General features: G+C 46.9%; 1 protein-coding gene across 2 annotated transcripts in view; it reads left to right on the top strand.

The window, feature by feature from the left end:
- LOC122369714 (tryptophan 2,3-dioxygenase-like) overlaps nucleotides 1-17972 on the top strand; it is a 41814-nt gene continuing 23842 nt past the window's right edge. The window contains exons 1-3 of one of the 2 annotated variants that reach the window (XM_043344633.1): nucleotides 1-494; nucleotides 5970-6118; nucleotides 13151-13218. In XM_043344633.1, coding sequence (XP_043200568.1) covers nucleotides 445-494; nucleotides 5970-6118; nucleotides 13151-13218 — 267 coding nt within the window. In that variant the 5' untranslated portion in view covers nucleotides 1-444. The remainder of the gene's footprint in view (nucleotides 495-5969; nucleotides 6119-13150; nucleotides 13219-17972) is intronic. The other variant, XM_043344632.1, reaches the window with a different exon arrangement.

Raw genomic sequence — 17972 nt, 5'->3', positions numbered from 1 at the left:
CGTTTGCCGTTTAGCACAGGATGACGGTTGCTGCTGCCGTGTCTTACTCGTAACTCTAGTGAGCACGTAACTTCCCGTTTCGTGACATAAGACCAAGCAGTTGTGGCTGACGCAATCGGCTCACGGGGCCGGGGGCACGGGCTCCTTGCCAGCGGCCGGCGGCGGTGACGGCTGGCCTGAGTGGCCCGAGATCAGACGGGGCCGCCGCGCGGCCCGCGGGCCCCTGAGTTCCGCCGCCGACGGCTGCTGGTGTTTCCAGCCGCGGCCGCAGCGCGGCGCCACTGTAGCGGCCGCCGGGGCCGGGGGCCGCCCTCTCCGCGCGGCGGCCGGCCTGGCAGAGGTCTCGCCACTGACCGCAGACGGGCCGAGCGCAGTCAGCAGTGGGCGCCGCGCGGGTCTGGGTCCCATCTGCCAGTGACCAGACGTGAGGCGAGGACCGTCGTCATGGCGTGCCCCATGGGCAACGGCGTCTGCAAGGCCGGCGCAGCAGCCAGGTAGGTACTAGGTCTCCTCTGGGAGTGGGTGCAGTCGTGAACTGCAGTCTGATCTTTCCGCAACGTGAACTGGTTGCGGAAAGATCAGACTGTTTTGGAGCTCGTGGGACCACATGGGTAACAAAAATAGCCTGGGCTCCGACACTTCCTGGACGGCTCGCGCTGATCGTCTCACGATGACCGGCTGGCGGCTGCTGCAGTGCCTTGACAGACCAGCAACATGCCTCATCAGATCCGGCTATTGTCTCAATAAGACCTCACCAGACCGGACGATAGTGCCTCAGCACACCGGCTATAATGTCTCACCGGAGGGTCATAGGTGTCTCACTAGGCCGGCTGATCCTGTCTCACCGAACTTGTGTCTCACCCTCAACAGACCGTCTGTTGTTGTCTCACTCTGCCGGATGCTATTGTTTCACTTCTCATCAAACCGGCTTCTAGGATTTTCTGAGTGCCACACATATTTGTGGCATTCGTGCGCCGAATCAAGAATCATCTCCCACAATGACATCATGTATCGGGCATTGTAAGATATTCATGCATGGAAGCCGGTTCCCTCAAGTGATGTTTTTATGATAGGTACCAACTTGTCTTCCGCTCATTTGCTATCATGTCAATATATCATGATGTTTACCTGGCAGCTTCAGGAAACCCGCCTCCATTTAACGAATGAAGAGGCACAGTTGCAAAGATTTACGGGATTGGAAGGACGCTGCATCACAGTGCTCTTTAACTTCGATGGACTTTAAGCCCTTACGTCCTAAAACCCAGAGCTAATAATAACACCATAGTTTTCCATTCGATACTGTCAATGCTACGCATTATGAATTCTAACTTCTAAGTCAGGCTAGCTCGGCAGCCAGCCTCTCAGGCATACCTATCATCAATCTAGCCTGGTCTAAATTTATACGCGATGTGGGCAACAATATGCATCACTTATACCGAATACGTAAATATGCCGATTCTGTGGCCGAATGTTTACCTTCTGCGTATCGTTTACTTTCCGGTGCCGCTAGTTTCATGGAACAATTTTATTATTCGCCGAGGGCTGAGCAGCGCTAGCTATGCTGCTTTTGTAGATATATTCCACCCGCTCCGTTATGCCTATCGTAGCATAGGTACGGTACCATCACATTCCCTTCGCATAGGTTGGCTGATTTAGTATTTATTCTATATGAGCGGACTACGCTACAGACGATCTAAGACGGACTGAACGAGGCTGCCGTTTACTTCGCCGGTGCCCTCACATGGTCGATATAGGGCCCCGAGTGACAGGTGCTACCGGCACTCCTCGACACTCGGCAGGGTGGCGACATGTCATCACCCCCCCCCCCCCCGACCGTACGCCCGTACGCCAGGTGCTACGTCTCGCACGTGTGTGCACGACATTGACACCGTCCTCCGTATGTGGCGTAGGTCGACAGCGTGCGCCGTACCGACTCTCAATCACCAGTCTCGGGTATACGGCCGATATGATAGGATGATGCGCATTAGTCCAGGCTGAATATAGGGTGCAGCTCTCTGGGAATGCGCATTTTCTTTTCTTATTTATTTGTGGTACTGACTAAATAGTGTCAACATCCGTTATATGACCCAGATAGGGTCAACAAATGACCTATTTCACAACAGCACTGGAATGAGGAATCAGATAGAGCATCGTAATCGTAAGACGTAATCGCTGTTATATGTCAGGGTGTGGTTTTTATTTGTTTGAAATTCGGCGTTTCTTATCTTCTAATCTACATGAGACGGAGAGTCAGAGTTACATAAACTTTTCATAAAGAAACGAAACATTGCCCCATGACACTTTCCAGAAATAGCGTCAGGATCATTATCTCGCGGAACAAAAGATAAGCTTCTTTGGGAAGGAGTAATTCTCGGGAGTGCAGTGCACCTGCACAGTCGGGAAACTTGCAGCATGCTGCTGAACATGCGCTTGGTTCGTAGCTCGTAAGTAAGGACGGCCCACTCATAGTCGTTCGACACTGATATACCCATAGGAATGTGTCTTTTTGGATGATTCTATTCTGGAAACGATTCCTATTCGCATACCTACAGTTACAGTGCAAAACTGTGCCTAATTGTTAATGAAAATGGCAATCCTTTTATGGAATTACATTTTTGATGGGAATTATGCTCTTTTGTCCAAATTATATGTCATCATATTATTTTATCTGACCCTCTGATCCTCATCCTGCCTTAATATTATAATTCCTGAAATTGCTTTAACCTGATGACGCTTCAATAATTGAAAGGCCCCATTTGAATCTATGACAATGAATGACTTGTACCTACCTGAGTGCGTAGTGCGTACCTTAATGGGGTAAAACTTGCTGCTGTTCTGATTTTCCAAAGCACACAGGCTCCCAGTTCCCTTCCAGCCAGCAACGCGCAAATTATGCCACCCATTCACACAGATCTGGCGCTGTGAAGGCTGCTTGGAAAGGTGCAGCGCAGATACAATATTTTTGTTATGTGGACATAGGCTGACGGTGTCGAGGTTCGTGATACCGATGCCTATGCCCTCCCCCTCACTCCCTCTCCCCCTCACCGTTGACATCGGCGAGACAGGCGCGCGGGTGACGCACGGTCCCGACCGGAGACCGTCAGCACCAGCTGCTTCAGCGTGCACGAGCTGTCTCAGCGCTGCCGCAGCTCGGCATAGACAAAGCCCAAAAATAGAGGGGCAGCTGCTATCCTGATCGAAGTGGGTGCAGCGTGTACGACGATTATTTTTTTTTGTATTGTTGTATCTGGCACCCATTAGCGGTCAATGCTCATGCCCGCTTACTCAAGCGATAAAACTGACGGTTTGCCGTTTTAGAATGTCGGCGAAGTTTTAGGCGGTGATGTTGCTGATAAGTTTGTTGATGAAAGTGTGTAAAACCTTGTAGCCGGTAGAGTGTAACTATGTAAATAATATGGGAAATTTGTAATGTTTAAGAGCCCAAGTCATGGTTCCCAAGCATCCGCTGTTTATTAGACGTTTCGCAGCGGGACATATGCTGCTCATTTTTCTTATTCAAGCCGTCCAGCTTATTCATGCTTATTCCAGCTTATTCATGAGGCCCTACACGCAGTTGTCAAGCACCATTACCTATTATTCATTCACAATTTATTTTGTAACTTATCGTCATAAACAGCCATGCGAATCATAATAAGCAATTTATCAGGGAAACATTAACACACACAGATGCGGACATAAATAGCGTTTATCTGACATTTCCTGATCGTTCACTTCTTAGGATCTTTATCAATATTTTTTTTTATCCTCGCAAAGACCACAGCCTCGCGCAGCGCAGAATGCAGATGCATAAGTTTTAAATAATGTATTATGTGACATGAATCACGATGCTGAAAATTACGGAGACGTTGCTGCAAATTACAGAGACTTATTATTTATTAACCACGGATGATTCCCAACGGTCCAGCTGTCGAAAAACCTGTGGCTCGCTACGGGGGCCTCCTGTCCCCGAGTGCAGTGCTGTGGGCTGGAGTCCTGGACCGTGTCAAAGCAGGCCAGGACCCTGTCCTGGCGCGCGCTGCCGACCTTTAGACCAATTACGTCGTTTGGAGTGGACGGGCAACTAGCCAGCGTTCCGGATAGACCTCCAGGCGACCCGCTGCTCTTCCCAATTTGTTACACGAAAACGGTGACTGGCGTTGATTGTGAATGCACAATGGTTCTCGAGCAGTTCCATACGAATGAGATATGGTAATTACCATTATCATTTTACTCCAGCAGGTGCATACAGTAGTAAGTATTTACACAATAAACAGCGTTGCATCACACGCTCACACATTCAATGCGTGTCATACAATAAGCAGTTAAGGCTGAAACAGTCTCTTTCCGCGTTCAGGAAATCGCATGCGAGAGCCTATTCAAATACATTAGTTTCCTCTCGCATCGATCGCACGCATCTCTCGCCCTACCCGCATCAGGAAATCGGATCTCCCTAGACGTCATGGTGAGATGTCACCCAGCCCAGTGAGTTGCTGTTGGGCTCAGAATCCTGGTAGGACAATCTCCTACTCTGGAGCACTCCTTTCTCGTTGCCTGAATGGGATAACCCTCATCCATCCAGGAGCAGGGGTGGGCGGTTCAGTGACCAAAGCTGAGGTTGGGCTAGTCCCGAAGAACAATATTTTGGTTCAATGTCGCTTCACCCATGGCGTTCTCGCGGGTGGCCGGTGGCGACGGCACGGATCATGTGACGCCGTGGCGCTGACGGTGGTCGGATCTGTCGGCCGACCGCAGCCGATCGTTCGTGGGAGACCGGACCACCGGTCATCAGACACCGGCGGAAACCGGAGGGTCCCGGTAACCGGAGACCCGGCCGGCGCCACCGCCGCCACCGAGAAGCCCCGCACGCAGTGGCGGATCCAGGGGGGGGGGGGCAAAATGGGCATTTGCCCCTCCCAAACGGCATAATATTAACATTACGCCTATGGACGAGGCATGGAAAGAATCGATAAATTGTTATGATTTGCCCCCCCCCCCCCAAAAAAAAACTCTGAGCTGGATCCGCCCCTGCGGTCGCACGGCCGCCCGGGCAGGCTCGGACCGGCAGACTCGGCATGTGGAATGAACCCCGACTCCTTTTGGCCCAAACGTCACATATGACGCTGGTTCTAGTGCATTGAATTGACCAGGCGGGATCGCTCGTATCCAGTTTTCTGATCAAATAGCGCTTATAGATTTGTGCAGCGGATATATCAAAGAGCATTGGCTTTGTCGAAGTCGTGGCTCATTTTCTGACAAATCGTGGCCCCGGACGTCAAGCCGTGGCTCACGACACCATTGTTGAGCAGGAACCGGGGCCGACGAACGTCCCATTATCTTATGTGTCTCAAAAGGGCTGCTCTGTCGCTTTGCGAACGGCTGTTTCCAGTATCATTCTTCATATAACACCTTTCTTAGTATGTGACTGAAGTTTTTCTTGTGTAGGTAGTATATGTATACATTCCTCGAAAACATCATGCACGAGTATGATGCTAATCACGAGACATGACACTTCCTTTAGACGTCGTTGAGACCTTTTTGTCGTCCGGGATGGCTTCGCTGACGGCGCTCGTTTAGTGTGTCCACGTTAGGTGTCTTATGGTGAAAGTTGCTGCATTCAATTATCATACAATATTGGCGAAAGGTCATGAAATTAATCTTGGGTGCTTGATCTTATCAGGTACAGGTGTTGTGCGAAACAAATGCTGTTATCTTGTAACATACATTGTACAATACGGTCGTCACTGTCGCATGGTCATGATGCCCTGGCGAGCGCTGAACTCGGACCAGTTGAAATGCCAAAGGATCTTTGTCAATCCCGACACAGTAATCTCTCAACACGATTTCTGAGTTCCTTGACTGCTGCTTACATACCGAATCAGATGCTGGTTGAGATGCACCTGCACCCGGCTTCAAAATAAGCCGTGTCTTCCTTCACTGTGTTGTCCTCATCACGTTCTCTTTTGTTTCAGCAACGGCACTTCGTCAGGCAGTACGGAGAAGGGTGAAAACTACTGGACCTACCTGCACCTGGACAAGATCCTCTCGGCGCAGGTGCTCAAGAGCGGCGCGGCCGGCGAGGTGGTTCACGACGAGCACCTGTTCATCATCGTCCACCAAGGTCAGACAGAGAGAGACACGTGCCGCGCTCAGTAGCACGGGGCGGGGCTTTCATCATCCGGGGCGGTCCCCATCGGCACCCCAGGCGCCGGGCGCGACTGACTACTCAAGGTGACGGAACGGATCTATTCGTGCCGGTGACTCATTGTTGTCGCTGCATTGGTAATCTCGGCATTTTGTGTACGTACAGCCCACCGCTAAAGTAATGTAGGGTTTTACCAATCTCAACGGTTGGCTTTGACTGGCGATTGTTTAATGCGGAGTGATCGAAAAGAAGATGTTAATAGCTAAAGTTGCAGCTGCAAGGGTGACGATACATATAAGCTACATTCGAAGTTTCATTGTAGTCTGGTTAATCGTTCCTAAGCTTCAGAAGCAGAACATACCCATGACTGAAACCCCACATTACTTCTGATGTGGACTGTACGTTGGTGTGCTCACGGGCTGCTATCTGCTGATGGTCAGGTCGGATGAATGAGCTGCCGTTGTTTTGATGCGTCAGCGGTGGCATGTTAGCCCGCGACCTGGTGGGGGGGGGGGGCTATTTTTTGCCCCCCCCCCTCCAGACTTTTCGATATATCTCCAGAACCGCTGCGCCGATCGTCACCAAACTTTCAGTACCCTCCCGGACATCAATTTTACACATTGTGACCCAAAATTTTTCCAAAGGCTATGATAGGTTGGCCGGAAATGACGTCAGAGTGACGTCATGTTCTGCCGTTTTCGACCCAAAAAAGGGTTTCGCGGGAAGAGCTGCCAGGCCTATAGCTTTGCAAATACAGAAAAATGATAAAGACATAAAAGGTGTAGAATCAACAGGGCTACAAAACTGCTATCTCGGATTTTTGAAACTTTTGGATTTTGACCCCCAAAAATCAAAAAATAAATTTTTTGGATATAATAATCGAAAAATCCAAAAAGTTTTTTGAATTTCGGAAAAACCGGAATATATGTGATAGTCCTTACCGCCTTCCATCCACATACCAAATTTGAGATTGATACCTCTTTTTTTGGCGAAGTTATAGCGAAAAAACTGCTCAAATTTGATGACGTCAAATTTTCAAACTCAATTTTTAGCAATTCTAGACCCCGTAGCGCAAAACAAAGACCACCATTAGACTCCCCGTGACGAGCTGCATCGAATCAATACCCATTTTATGCAAAACTAACAACTTTAGAATTTGACCTTTTTTGGCCTGACCTTGACCTGACCTTGACCTGAACCTCACCAGAAGGTGACCTAAGCCGTACCTGATAGTCTTATAATCAACACCATTGGGTTGGAAATGAAAAATTGGCCATAAAACATGCATCACACAACCTTAGTAAAGTTGGGCTCATGTGACCTGACCTGTGACCCTTGGTGACCTGACCTGTGACCTGACCTGGTATTGTCAGTGACCTCTAATAGCAACATATCTACTAGGCAACTGACGCCCTATCGCTGATTCTTGACAAAATGCGTTTTCCTCGGTGTTATAGCGCATTCCCTAGAAGACCCGTGAACGGTGAAACATTTCATTTTTGACCTGACCTGTGACGTCATCGGTGACCCCGAGGTCAATGAAATTTGGTTTCCTTCGACAAATTTGACAGGCCTTTCGAGCGCCGTTTGAATTTTGCGGATCCGTCCAGTAGTTTCGGAGATACGAGGGGGGGGGGGCAAAAAATAGCCCCCCCCCCACCACACTGTAAACCAAATCTACAAGTTACAAGTTGGCTCCTTGTTACAAGTTTGGTTCCAATTCGCATAGGCATCACCTTGTCGATACCTTGTCGATTTACCAACCCCAGGCTTGTTGGCCAACAAACTAACAGTTTGTCTACAAGTTTGGTTCCAATTCGCATAGGCGTCACCTTGTCGATGCCTTGTCGATTCACCAACCCCAGGCTTGTTGGCCAACAAACTAACAGTTTGTCTACAAGTTTGGTTCCAATTCGCATAGGCGTCACCTTGTTGAGTACTTGTTTGGGCCTTGTGGACCTACCAACTTCTGGATAGGCATAGTCGTTTCCTTGTCGGTTCACCAACCCCTGGTTTGTTGATGAACTAGCCTTTGACTGGGCATTGCTAGCTTACAAATTGTCAACAAGTAAGTGTACTAACGCTCTGTTCGAACTTGTTCTTCCTTACAATCGCTTTGTTTGCGTTGATAACCTTAAGAACTTACGATTCGCGTTCGTTTTCAATTGCCACGATACTGATTCAGGAAATATTTTCTATACGGTCAGGTCATTTTTTGGCTGGAAGTGTTGCATAAAGCCATGACTGGCATCAGTTATTGCTCAAAGGCTTGCGCTGACAAGAAACGAAATACCGATGGGTTATATAATCAACGAATGCATACACCACATCCATTCGGAAGTTTCTGGAATCATTAGTATTTATTACGGTCACGTAATTAATACTATTGACAGGAGACAATTCCGAGTGCATATTTTCGAATGGATGTGGTAAATGCATGAGGTAGGTATACCCATTACCCAGTAGGTATACCTATCGTGCACCGTCAGCATATAAGTCTTTGAAGCAAGAACTGCTGCGTATGTGGAAGAACATGGTTTTGTGCACCGCATCAAGCCAGAAGTATAACATGCCCGTATGACGAATACTTCCTGAACATTAAGCATAACAATCATGCAGTTGCACGATCACGCAGATAATTCGAATAAATCATGATCGCCAACCAGATTAGCTTTTACAGCCCATATATGTTCATCAGTTAAGTTAAAAATACAAAGAGTTAAATTAAAGGCAAATAAATGTATTTATATATAAGAAACACCGACCGCAAAACATCTGCTCACATGTGCATGCTGGCCCACTTACATTGCGCGCGCAGGGGAAGGGAGGCGTCTCGACCGCGGGTATAGGCACGATTAGTTCGTCCCGCAGGCCAGAGGGGGCCTCACTCACAGCACGAACACCACAGTTCACAGATTTCACTTTTTACTGCACAAATGCTGGAACAGCCCTCGTCGCTGCTCCAGGCTGCACGGCGGCCGCGCGACAACTGCTGGTTTGAAACCGCCGCGCCGGGGCCCGCTAACGGCGGGCGGCGACCGCTGATTGGTCCGCCAAGTCTGACGTCAGGCGCAGCTGACCATGTGTATGCTGACCAGCTGACCAGTACAAGCTAGGCGCCGGTTAAATAACCATGCGGCAACAAGTTTCCAAAACTGGTTAAGAAACAAACGTTGAAACAAATGTAGAGTTGGTCTGGATACTGAGAAGTTGGTGTGCATAATAACTATTGACTCGTACACTGAAAAAAAGTTCACAAAGGTTTTCCTTGCTTTGGCTTTGCCAAAATCAAGACAAACGCAGAACGTATACAAGCCTAAGTCACAGCCAGTGCATGAGAAGATCGTAGTTAGTTTTTACTTTGCTTCTAGATTTCGTCCATCTTGTAGTGCATTAGTGCCGAGTTTGTTTTCGGATACTTGCTAATGACTTAGTAAAGCAGCATTATTCAAGCATTCATTATGACCTCATTGCACGTGCAGTTCTGGCAGCTACCTTCGTCATACGGCGGCCGCGCGACTAGCGTCTCCCGTCAGTTCTGGAATTGAATTCCCCGCCGACGTGCGCGTGCGCAATATCCGCCATCGTCGTTTTTTGTCCTTTCGCTTCGCGGTCGCCGTGCGAGGTGCACGTGGGTTGGTGAGCAGGCTGGCGTTTGGCAATTTATAAGATTTACACGGATATCCGAGGCTGCGAGACCGGTGGGAGAACAACTATCAAGGTACGTTCGCATTCATTGCCCGTCCATCATGCGTAATCTGAAGTGACCTGTCTTTGAGGCCCCGATACACTGCCGGATTCAGCCACGACTTTGTCGCCGAGGCCCGAATCACATCGCAGCAAAATTCGGTGATAAGATCGCCATGCCTCCCCTTAGCTTCGTCTCATCCTCCGCCCCCTTTCAGCAACCAGCGTCCCCCTTTCTCGTTCTCCTCTCTGTCTCCCTTCTCTATCTCCGTCTCCATCTCCATCTCCACCAGCGTCTTTGTCTTCATCACCGTCCTTGTATCCGTCTCTCTCTCTCTCTCTCTCTCTCTCTCTCTCTCTCTCTCTCTCTCTCTCTCTCTCTCTCTCTCTCTCTCGTCTCTCTCTCTCTCTCGTCTCTCTCTCTCTCTCGTCTCTCTCTCTCTCTCGTCTCTCTCTGTCTCTCTCTCTTTCTCTCTGTCTCTCTCCTCTCTCTCTCTCTCTCTCTCTCTCTCTCTCTCTCTCTCTCTCTCTCTCTCTCTCTCTGTCTCTCTCTCTCTCTGTCTCTCTCTCTCTGTCTCTCTCTCTCTCTCTCTCTCTCTCTCTCTCTCTCTCTCTCTCTCTCTCTCCCTATCTCTCTCTTTTTCTCTCTTCTCTTTCTTTTATTTAGTTGTGATTTAACTGTCCTGTCTGTGTTCTTGAATTTGTGACAGTAGTCCCTACAATGTACATGTTTCCCCAATGTCATGTCACATTTGCTACATCATACATGAATTTGCATATATGCATAGGCGGGGGAACGGGGAGGGCACCGGGGTACCGTGCCCCCTTTGATTTTGGCATTTTAACATTATAATGTTAAAATGCAACTTTCCATTTCTTTCCATGCAACGCCCATAGGGCTATAGCCCTATGGGCGTTGCATGGAAAGAATGGGCCAAAGTCTGCAATGCCCCCCCCCCCCCTCTTAATTGAAGGTATTCCGCCGCTACTGCATATACGAGACTGCGTGGCCATCTTTCTTCTGTCAAAATCCTGAGCAAAGTCCTGGCTACGTGTCTGGACGTGGGGCACTCCACCGCTCCCCGTCCCGTGCCTTCCATGCCCGCCCCGGCCGTCCCACGTGCCCTTTCCATTTGCAGTTTTCCCTAAACATGTTTAATGCATGCCTCTTTTCAGATAACGTCCCGAAGCCCATCGCCTGGACACTGGGCGACGCCCTGGATATATTCCTCAACGATGGCGAGGGTCCTGGTGCTGTGGTGGCCGGCGGCACTGTCTTCATCGATGGAGTAGAGCCGTGACAGCGAGGGACACTCTCCTCGTATGGGCCGCGGCCCTCTTCGTCTGCTCTCTCAAATACCCCACGGGCTCTCGGTCCACCTGGCGCTATCTGTCGTATCATGTCTTGGGCGTCGAAGACGAGGCGCCCAAAGACAGAGTCAGGCAGCGCTTCCATGGTGAAGTCATGAAGCACATGCTGTTTCTCGCCGTGAGCGTGGCCCTGAAGGGTGGCGCCGGTGCCGGCGGCCCGGCAAAGTACGGGTAGCCGCCGGAGTGGCGTTGTTTGCAGCTAGTCCAGAGACCGCATTTCTTTCTTCTGGCATAGAGCCAGACCGCGTAACATGGAAGGCATGATGTGGAAAACTGGTGTGATAATATTTCCTGTCATTCGTGTGTAATGAGTTCATGGAAAAATTACGCCCGGAAATGTTATTTAGCGTTTTTTTTTTTTAAATAAATGATCTGGAAATCAAACTATCTTTTTTTAAGCTTTGGTCGAGAGGCGCAACGGAATATCGTACCTATGTGAAGTGGGTGGGAGGGGGGGGGGGGGGGTGAGGGAAGGGGGTTAGTACCAGGCTAGTGAATACCTGGTATTTGGGTTGGTAAGCTCGCTGTATTGACTTGGTACAGATATTGTACATCATAAGTATAAACCTTGCACAGACATGATAGTGGGTTAGTTGGAGAATGCGCAACTGTTAGTTGTACCTTTGGTGGCATTGCGAAGTGTATGCTAAGCATTGGTTATTCTATTGTTTTCCAGTTGTTTCCCTTTGGTTCCTGTAATGCCTAGCACTAGTATACGCTTTGTTGTCGCTTGGTTACTGAGTGCTCGCTGGTTGTGGGTTGGTTAAATGACAAATATTTTGGAACGCAAAGTTTTCCCTTGACATGACTTCGTTTATTAGGTCGTAGTTAGTCAATATTTTTTTCAGTGTAGTTGTCACCTGACAAGCAATGCACCAGACAACGGCTTGTTTAAAAAGTATCAGTTGGTAAACATACCAAGAGATGATTGGTTATATTACACAAGACTTGTCAATTTGGTTTACAGTGCATTTCTTAGCATATTGCTGCTCTTTTTTATCGCTAGAAAATAAGTTAAACTTTCCAATGACATCAACGGTTGAGCGATATGTGTAGAGCGTCACCAACAATCTTCAAATGAAGTTAGTCATTTTTAACGTTGTAAAGGAATGGAGTACCCCTTGCGAGCATCAGGGGTGACGTCACTCAGGATCTGTCTCTGATTGGTCGGCGGGGGAGTGACTGTACCTTCTATGGATGGCCTTGGGTGGGTGTTAAGGTTTTCTGAAGATCAGGTCAAGTCCTTGACCTTTGATCACCTTGGCCCTTTGTTTTTCGAGTTTTACGTGTTTCAGGGCTACTTTTTGGAGCTGAATTCGAATTAAGCAACCATTTGTACCTTCACGAAGTAGTTTTGGTGCCTTTGTAATATGCTAATAAGTTGTCAGAGGCGGTTGACACTTACTTCGAATACCCGGCAGGACTCCTAATGGTTGACCTGACCTGACCTGACCCGACCTGGCCTAATTACTTGAAGACATCATCTGTGATCAAAACTAACATGATGTTCGTGATCAGCACCCCGAAAAATCACACAGCAGCCACACTTCACGACTTTCTAACAGGTCCCGATTTTCTCGACTTTAGGTCATTGACCTGACCTGGAAGGTCAACCAATGACTTAGGACCTTAAAATTGGGTAGCATCGGCTTCCTCTCGTCATGGGCAGCACGCTCGTTTTTTCTGCGAAGCTCTACCTCGATCAGGTGCCAAACGGCAAGGTACGGTACGGACCCCCCCCCCCCCCTATATACACGAATGTACGTTTGCGGCTGGGAAAACAGCAATACGGTCGAGGGTTAAACCATAGGTAACATAATGTGCGGTGAACCGTGGCTGATACAGGTACATTTATACGTGCGGATCGTATCTTGTTTTGTTCGGGAATGCATGTAACACTTACATAATTTTTTTTTTCTGCTCTCACCTTTCAACTATGTTTTCTTTCAGCATATGAGCTATGGTTCAAACAAATAATCTATGAAGTCGACTCAGTTCGCCAGCTCTTCATGACAGAGGTAAGTGGTCACATCATCAGACCAGCGAGTCACGCTGACATCATGGTGGATCATGCTGAAGGCTAACGCTTAGGCACGACTTACGTAACGATCATCGACTTCGATTACGAAAGCAGAACAAAATAGTCAAATTGTCATGAAAATGTCCCCGCGAATGTCGAAGACTTGCAGGGCGAGCAAGCCCCAAACGGCGCATCGTTATCCATTGCTTACCTGTCTGTGTCCGCATGGTTACATGGGTCGTGAGACGGGCGACAGTTGTATTGTCTGCATTTGCAAGTGCATCACTACGTAATGTAAGGAACTGGGAATGTATGTAGCCACTGTGTCTAGTCGGCTATTGACTGTGACGTGCAGGAATGCTGAATCAGAGAAACCTGTTTTGTGTCCTCGATATCTTCGTCATGCATGTAGGCTGTCGCGCCGTATAATCATTGGCCACTTACGTAATGGACACTGGTAGTTGGTAGTTGCATAACGTGATTGGAAGGTCGCTATTGTTGACGAACACATTTTGCTGAAACCTTGGACGATGTAGAATTTTAATGATTGGATTAGATGCGGTGAAAACACTCTCCTTACATGGATATACAATGTAAAACTGAATCTAAAAGTTATGCGATGTTAAAACAAAATATTCAAGCTGCAGCACTGCGTTCGAAGTGATCAATTAAAATTTAAAGGTATATTATATTCAAAGTGTTTCAGCATAAACTGCCTCGAATCATCTGCAATTTTATCTTCATTTTGTGCATTTTTACTTTCTAACTTTGTTACTGTCACATCCTGGGAAAAGAACAGGAAGTCACTCACGAATTTCAGCCCTTCAAATTATAGCGCTTTAAAATTATCGGATATCTTTCGCGGTTCGAATGAGAGTGAAACAATATCTGGGTAATATTAACTGTAAATGATATTTTTGAACAATCTCATAGCCTTTTCTCTTTTTCAAAAACGTATTGTTGCGAAATGATATTGAGTGTTAACACACCGTATGTGTTCGTTCGATTGTTCCACTAAAAATTAACTCAATGTAATATAAGCATGACTAACATATTTTGGAAACAAGGAAAGATCATGAGAATATGCAAAAGTCTATTTACTTATGAAAAAATGATCCTCCAACAGGCATTGTAACAGATAAATTTCCGCGTGACGTCCCGAGGATGATAGGTAGGTAGGGGTAGGTACGCCTGTGTTGTTGGCTACAGACAATGTAAACCGTTATTGCTTAATGCTCGGCGTTAGCTGACCGTTTACATGTTTTCTTTTCATGTTGCTGTTCCACCCAAAAAGTGAGTCTGCTGCCACTGAGTGTTTTGTTTGAGCTTGCATGATGACCTCTGTATTTCCCTTTGTGTGCCTACGAGAGCTAGTTTCCCGCATGCATCTGCATAGTTAGATACAACTGTAGTGAGAGTATTCTTCACTTATATAATAGGTACAGAATGCTGATGAAAATTTCACCCAGCTATAATTTGTCTCCCATCACAGCTTTTAAGATAAATGCCTGACAAATTAGATAAGATTATGTTATAAGCACATAGAATCAGGGCTGCGGAGTCGATGGATTTTAGGGTGACTCCGACTCCGACTCCGACTCCGGCTCCGGCTCCGGCTTCAAAAATCGACTCCGACTCCGACTCCAACTCCGACTCCGACTCCGGACGTTTCTATTAAAATGCATATCATGATATTCGGAAGTTCATAATGGAAATGTTTTTACCTTGCCTGAAACGATCTCATGTGCTTTCCAAGGCGTTGCGTTGCAAATTTGCATTAAAAATAGCATGCAGAATTAAAAAGCAGGTTCTGGGGAATTGAGCGTCTTCTGCTTCCTTCGCTAAAACGTTCGTCCAAAACAGCAAAATGACCTTTTTCCGACAAAATCTAATTTCGAGCGCAGTATCGTCAATTAAACAGGTGCAGTGCATGACGCTGAGCTATGCAGCGTTAACTCGGACTCCGGAGTCGGAGTCAGTAAGATTTTGGCGACTCCGACTCCGACTCCGAATCCGACTCCGGGCAGAACTGTCGACTCCGACCGACTCCAACTCCAACTCCAACTCCGACTCCGACTCCGACTCCGCAGCCCTGCATAGAACATTTTTCAGGCAAATTGATCCCAAAATCTTGGAGGTGATGACATTTAATCAAGCATTTAAGTAACGTCACGGATTTTTTTGGTTAACTGTTTAACACATACAGTTAGCAAAACGTTGTTGATTTTGCCATGGCAAACTAAAAAAGATGCGCATTAATTCCCGAAAGTCAAGATTATGATAAACCTTTATTAACCTTTATTGATCTGATTTTCACCTGACCTCAACCTGGCCTCATTATATATCAGATCTAGCCTTGACTTGATTACATAAGCATATACCTATTATTGACGCTGCCTTAGCTCCTATGCCTAGTGCTTGCAGTGCTGGATGTTGTTCCTTGGTTTCTTCGGCCCGCGGGCTGCGGCATCTTCAAGGTGGCAGGGAGAGTGGAGTGGCCTGTATGTCAATTGCAGAATTGTATCTTTTTCTGCTTATCGGATGCTGTGAAATGTGAAAATAGTCTTCAAGCTCACAATTATTGTTCACTCTTTTCACTGTAGCATGAAACGCGTTTGCTGACGTTGCTGTTTAATCTCTCGCGTTTTTCGTCTATCGTCTGATGATTCTGTCCATCGCTTCTGTCGCTTCTGAGCTTTATATGGTGGCAGGTGTGAAGTGATGATGGACCAGCATGCTTGCTGCTCATTTTGTAAACGTGTTATGTGTGATTTGATTATTGCTTAATTTATCTGCTTATGATTTTGCTATATTTATCGTAAGCCGTACTTTCGAATCGTACTACCTATTTTTGCATCTTTTTCGTCAAGCATGCAGGAAGATGTATTTTTATCCTGTTAAAAGTACATATTCCTTAGCTTAGCTTTTGACATACCATTTGCTTCATATAGTTAAATGATAGAGTTAACAATCATCGTTAAAGAAATGTGCGCTCAACGTTAGGAATAAAGACGCTTTAATTAAAGGGACTGTCCCACCTTTGCATTAGTTCTGAGTTGAGATAGCCAAGTTGGCGGCCAGGTTCAGACACCACTATATATCCTGGTCGCAATGTCCTCAGCTTCGTGGTGTTAAAGAAATTCGTTCCCTTTATTTGAAAAGTGGGCCTTAGCTAAGGCCCTATCTCTTAACCCGGCAGGCGGTGGGCCTACCAGCCACCTTCCACGCGGTGGGGGGGGGGGGGGCACTTTTTTGCCCCCCCCCCCCGTATCTCCGAAACTACTGGACGGATCCGGAAAATTCAAACGGCGTTCGATAGCCCTGTCAAATTTGTGGAGGGAAACCAAATTTCATTGACCTCGGGGTCACCGATGACGTCACAGGTCAGGTCAAAGATAAAATGTTTCACCGTTCACAGGGCTTCTAGGGAAAGCGCTATAACACCGAGTAAAACGCATTTTGTCGAAAATCAGCGATAAGGCGTCAGTTGTCTAGTACATATGTTGCTATTAGAGGTCACTGGTCATACCAGGTCAGGTCACAGGTCAGGTCACCAAAGGTCACCAAGGGTCACCACATGAGCCCAACTTTACTAAGGTTATGTGATGCATGTTTTATGGCCAGTTTTTCATTTCCAACTCAATGGTGTTGGTTATAAGACCATCAGGTACGGTTTAGGTCACTTTCTGGTGGAGGTCAGGTCAAGGTCAGGTCAAAAAAGGTCAAATTTCAAAGTTGATATTTTTGCATAAAATGGGTATCGATTCGATGCAGCTCGTCACGGGGAGTCTAATGGTGGTCTTTGTTTTGCGCTACGAGGTCTAGAATTGCTAAAAATTGAGTTTGAAAATTTGACGTCATCAATTTTGAACAGTTTTTTCGCTATAACTTGGCCAAAAAACGAGGTATCGATCTCAAATTTGGTATGTAGATAGAAGGCGGTAGGGACTATCACATATATTCTGGTTTTTTCGAAATTCAAAAAACTTTTTGGATTTTTTGGCTATTATATTCAAAAAATCTATTTTTTGATTTTTGGGGGTCAAAATCCAAAAATTCGAAAAAACGAAATAGTTGTTTTGTAGCCCTCTTGATTCCACACCTCTTATATCTGAAACATTTTTCTGTATCTCTAAAGCTGTAGGCCTGACAGCTCTTCCCGCGAAACCTTTTTTTGGGTCGAAAATGGCAAAAATGACGTCACTCTTACGTCATTAGCGGCCAACCTATCATAGCCTTTGGAAAAAATTTTTGATCACCATGTGCGCTAGCTGCTCCCGGGAGGGTACTGAAAGTTTGGTGACGATCGGCGCAGCGGTTCTCGAGATATATCGAAAAAAGTAAATTCCCACCGCCTGGAAGGTTAACCATTAACGGCGCTTTGATGACGTCATCAGGCGTTTGAACGCCAGAACCTGTTTTACTAATAAGTTGGAAGAACTACAAAATGCCTAATCAGAGACACTTTTGTTATTGTATGAGCCGCGTCATATTTGAAAGCAAATATATTTGCTGCCAAATTTCCCCCCTCATTGGCATGAAGTGAATCCTTCATTACGTCACAGATCCGATCTAAATGACGTCACGATGAAATATAAAAATCGCAATATCTCAAAAAGCATAGTATGAAAACGCGTAATAACTTGCAGAACTCGTCACAATACCCTGAGTAACATTTCCGAATCCTAAACGGGACTTTTTTGAAGGTGGGATAATCCCTTTAAATCCGTGCCGTGCTGGTGGCAGGCGCTA

Source organism: Amphibalanus amphitrite, unplaced genomic scaffold (assembly GCF_019059575.1).
Source record: "Amphibalanus amphitrite isolate SeventyFive unplaced genomic scaffold, NRLGWU_Aamphi_draft 001065F_arrow, whole genome shotgun sequence".
In the NCBI taxonomy this organism is placed as follows: domain Eukaryota; kingdom Metazoa; phylum Arthropoda; class Thecostraca; order Balanomorpha; family Balanidae; genus Amphibalanus; species Amphibalanus amphitrite.
This window is presented reverse-complemented; position numbering and strand designations above follow the sequence as displayed.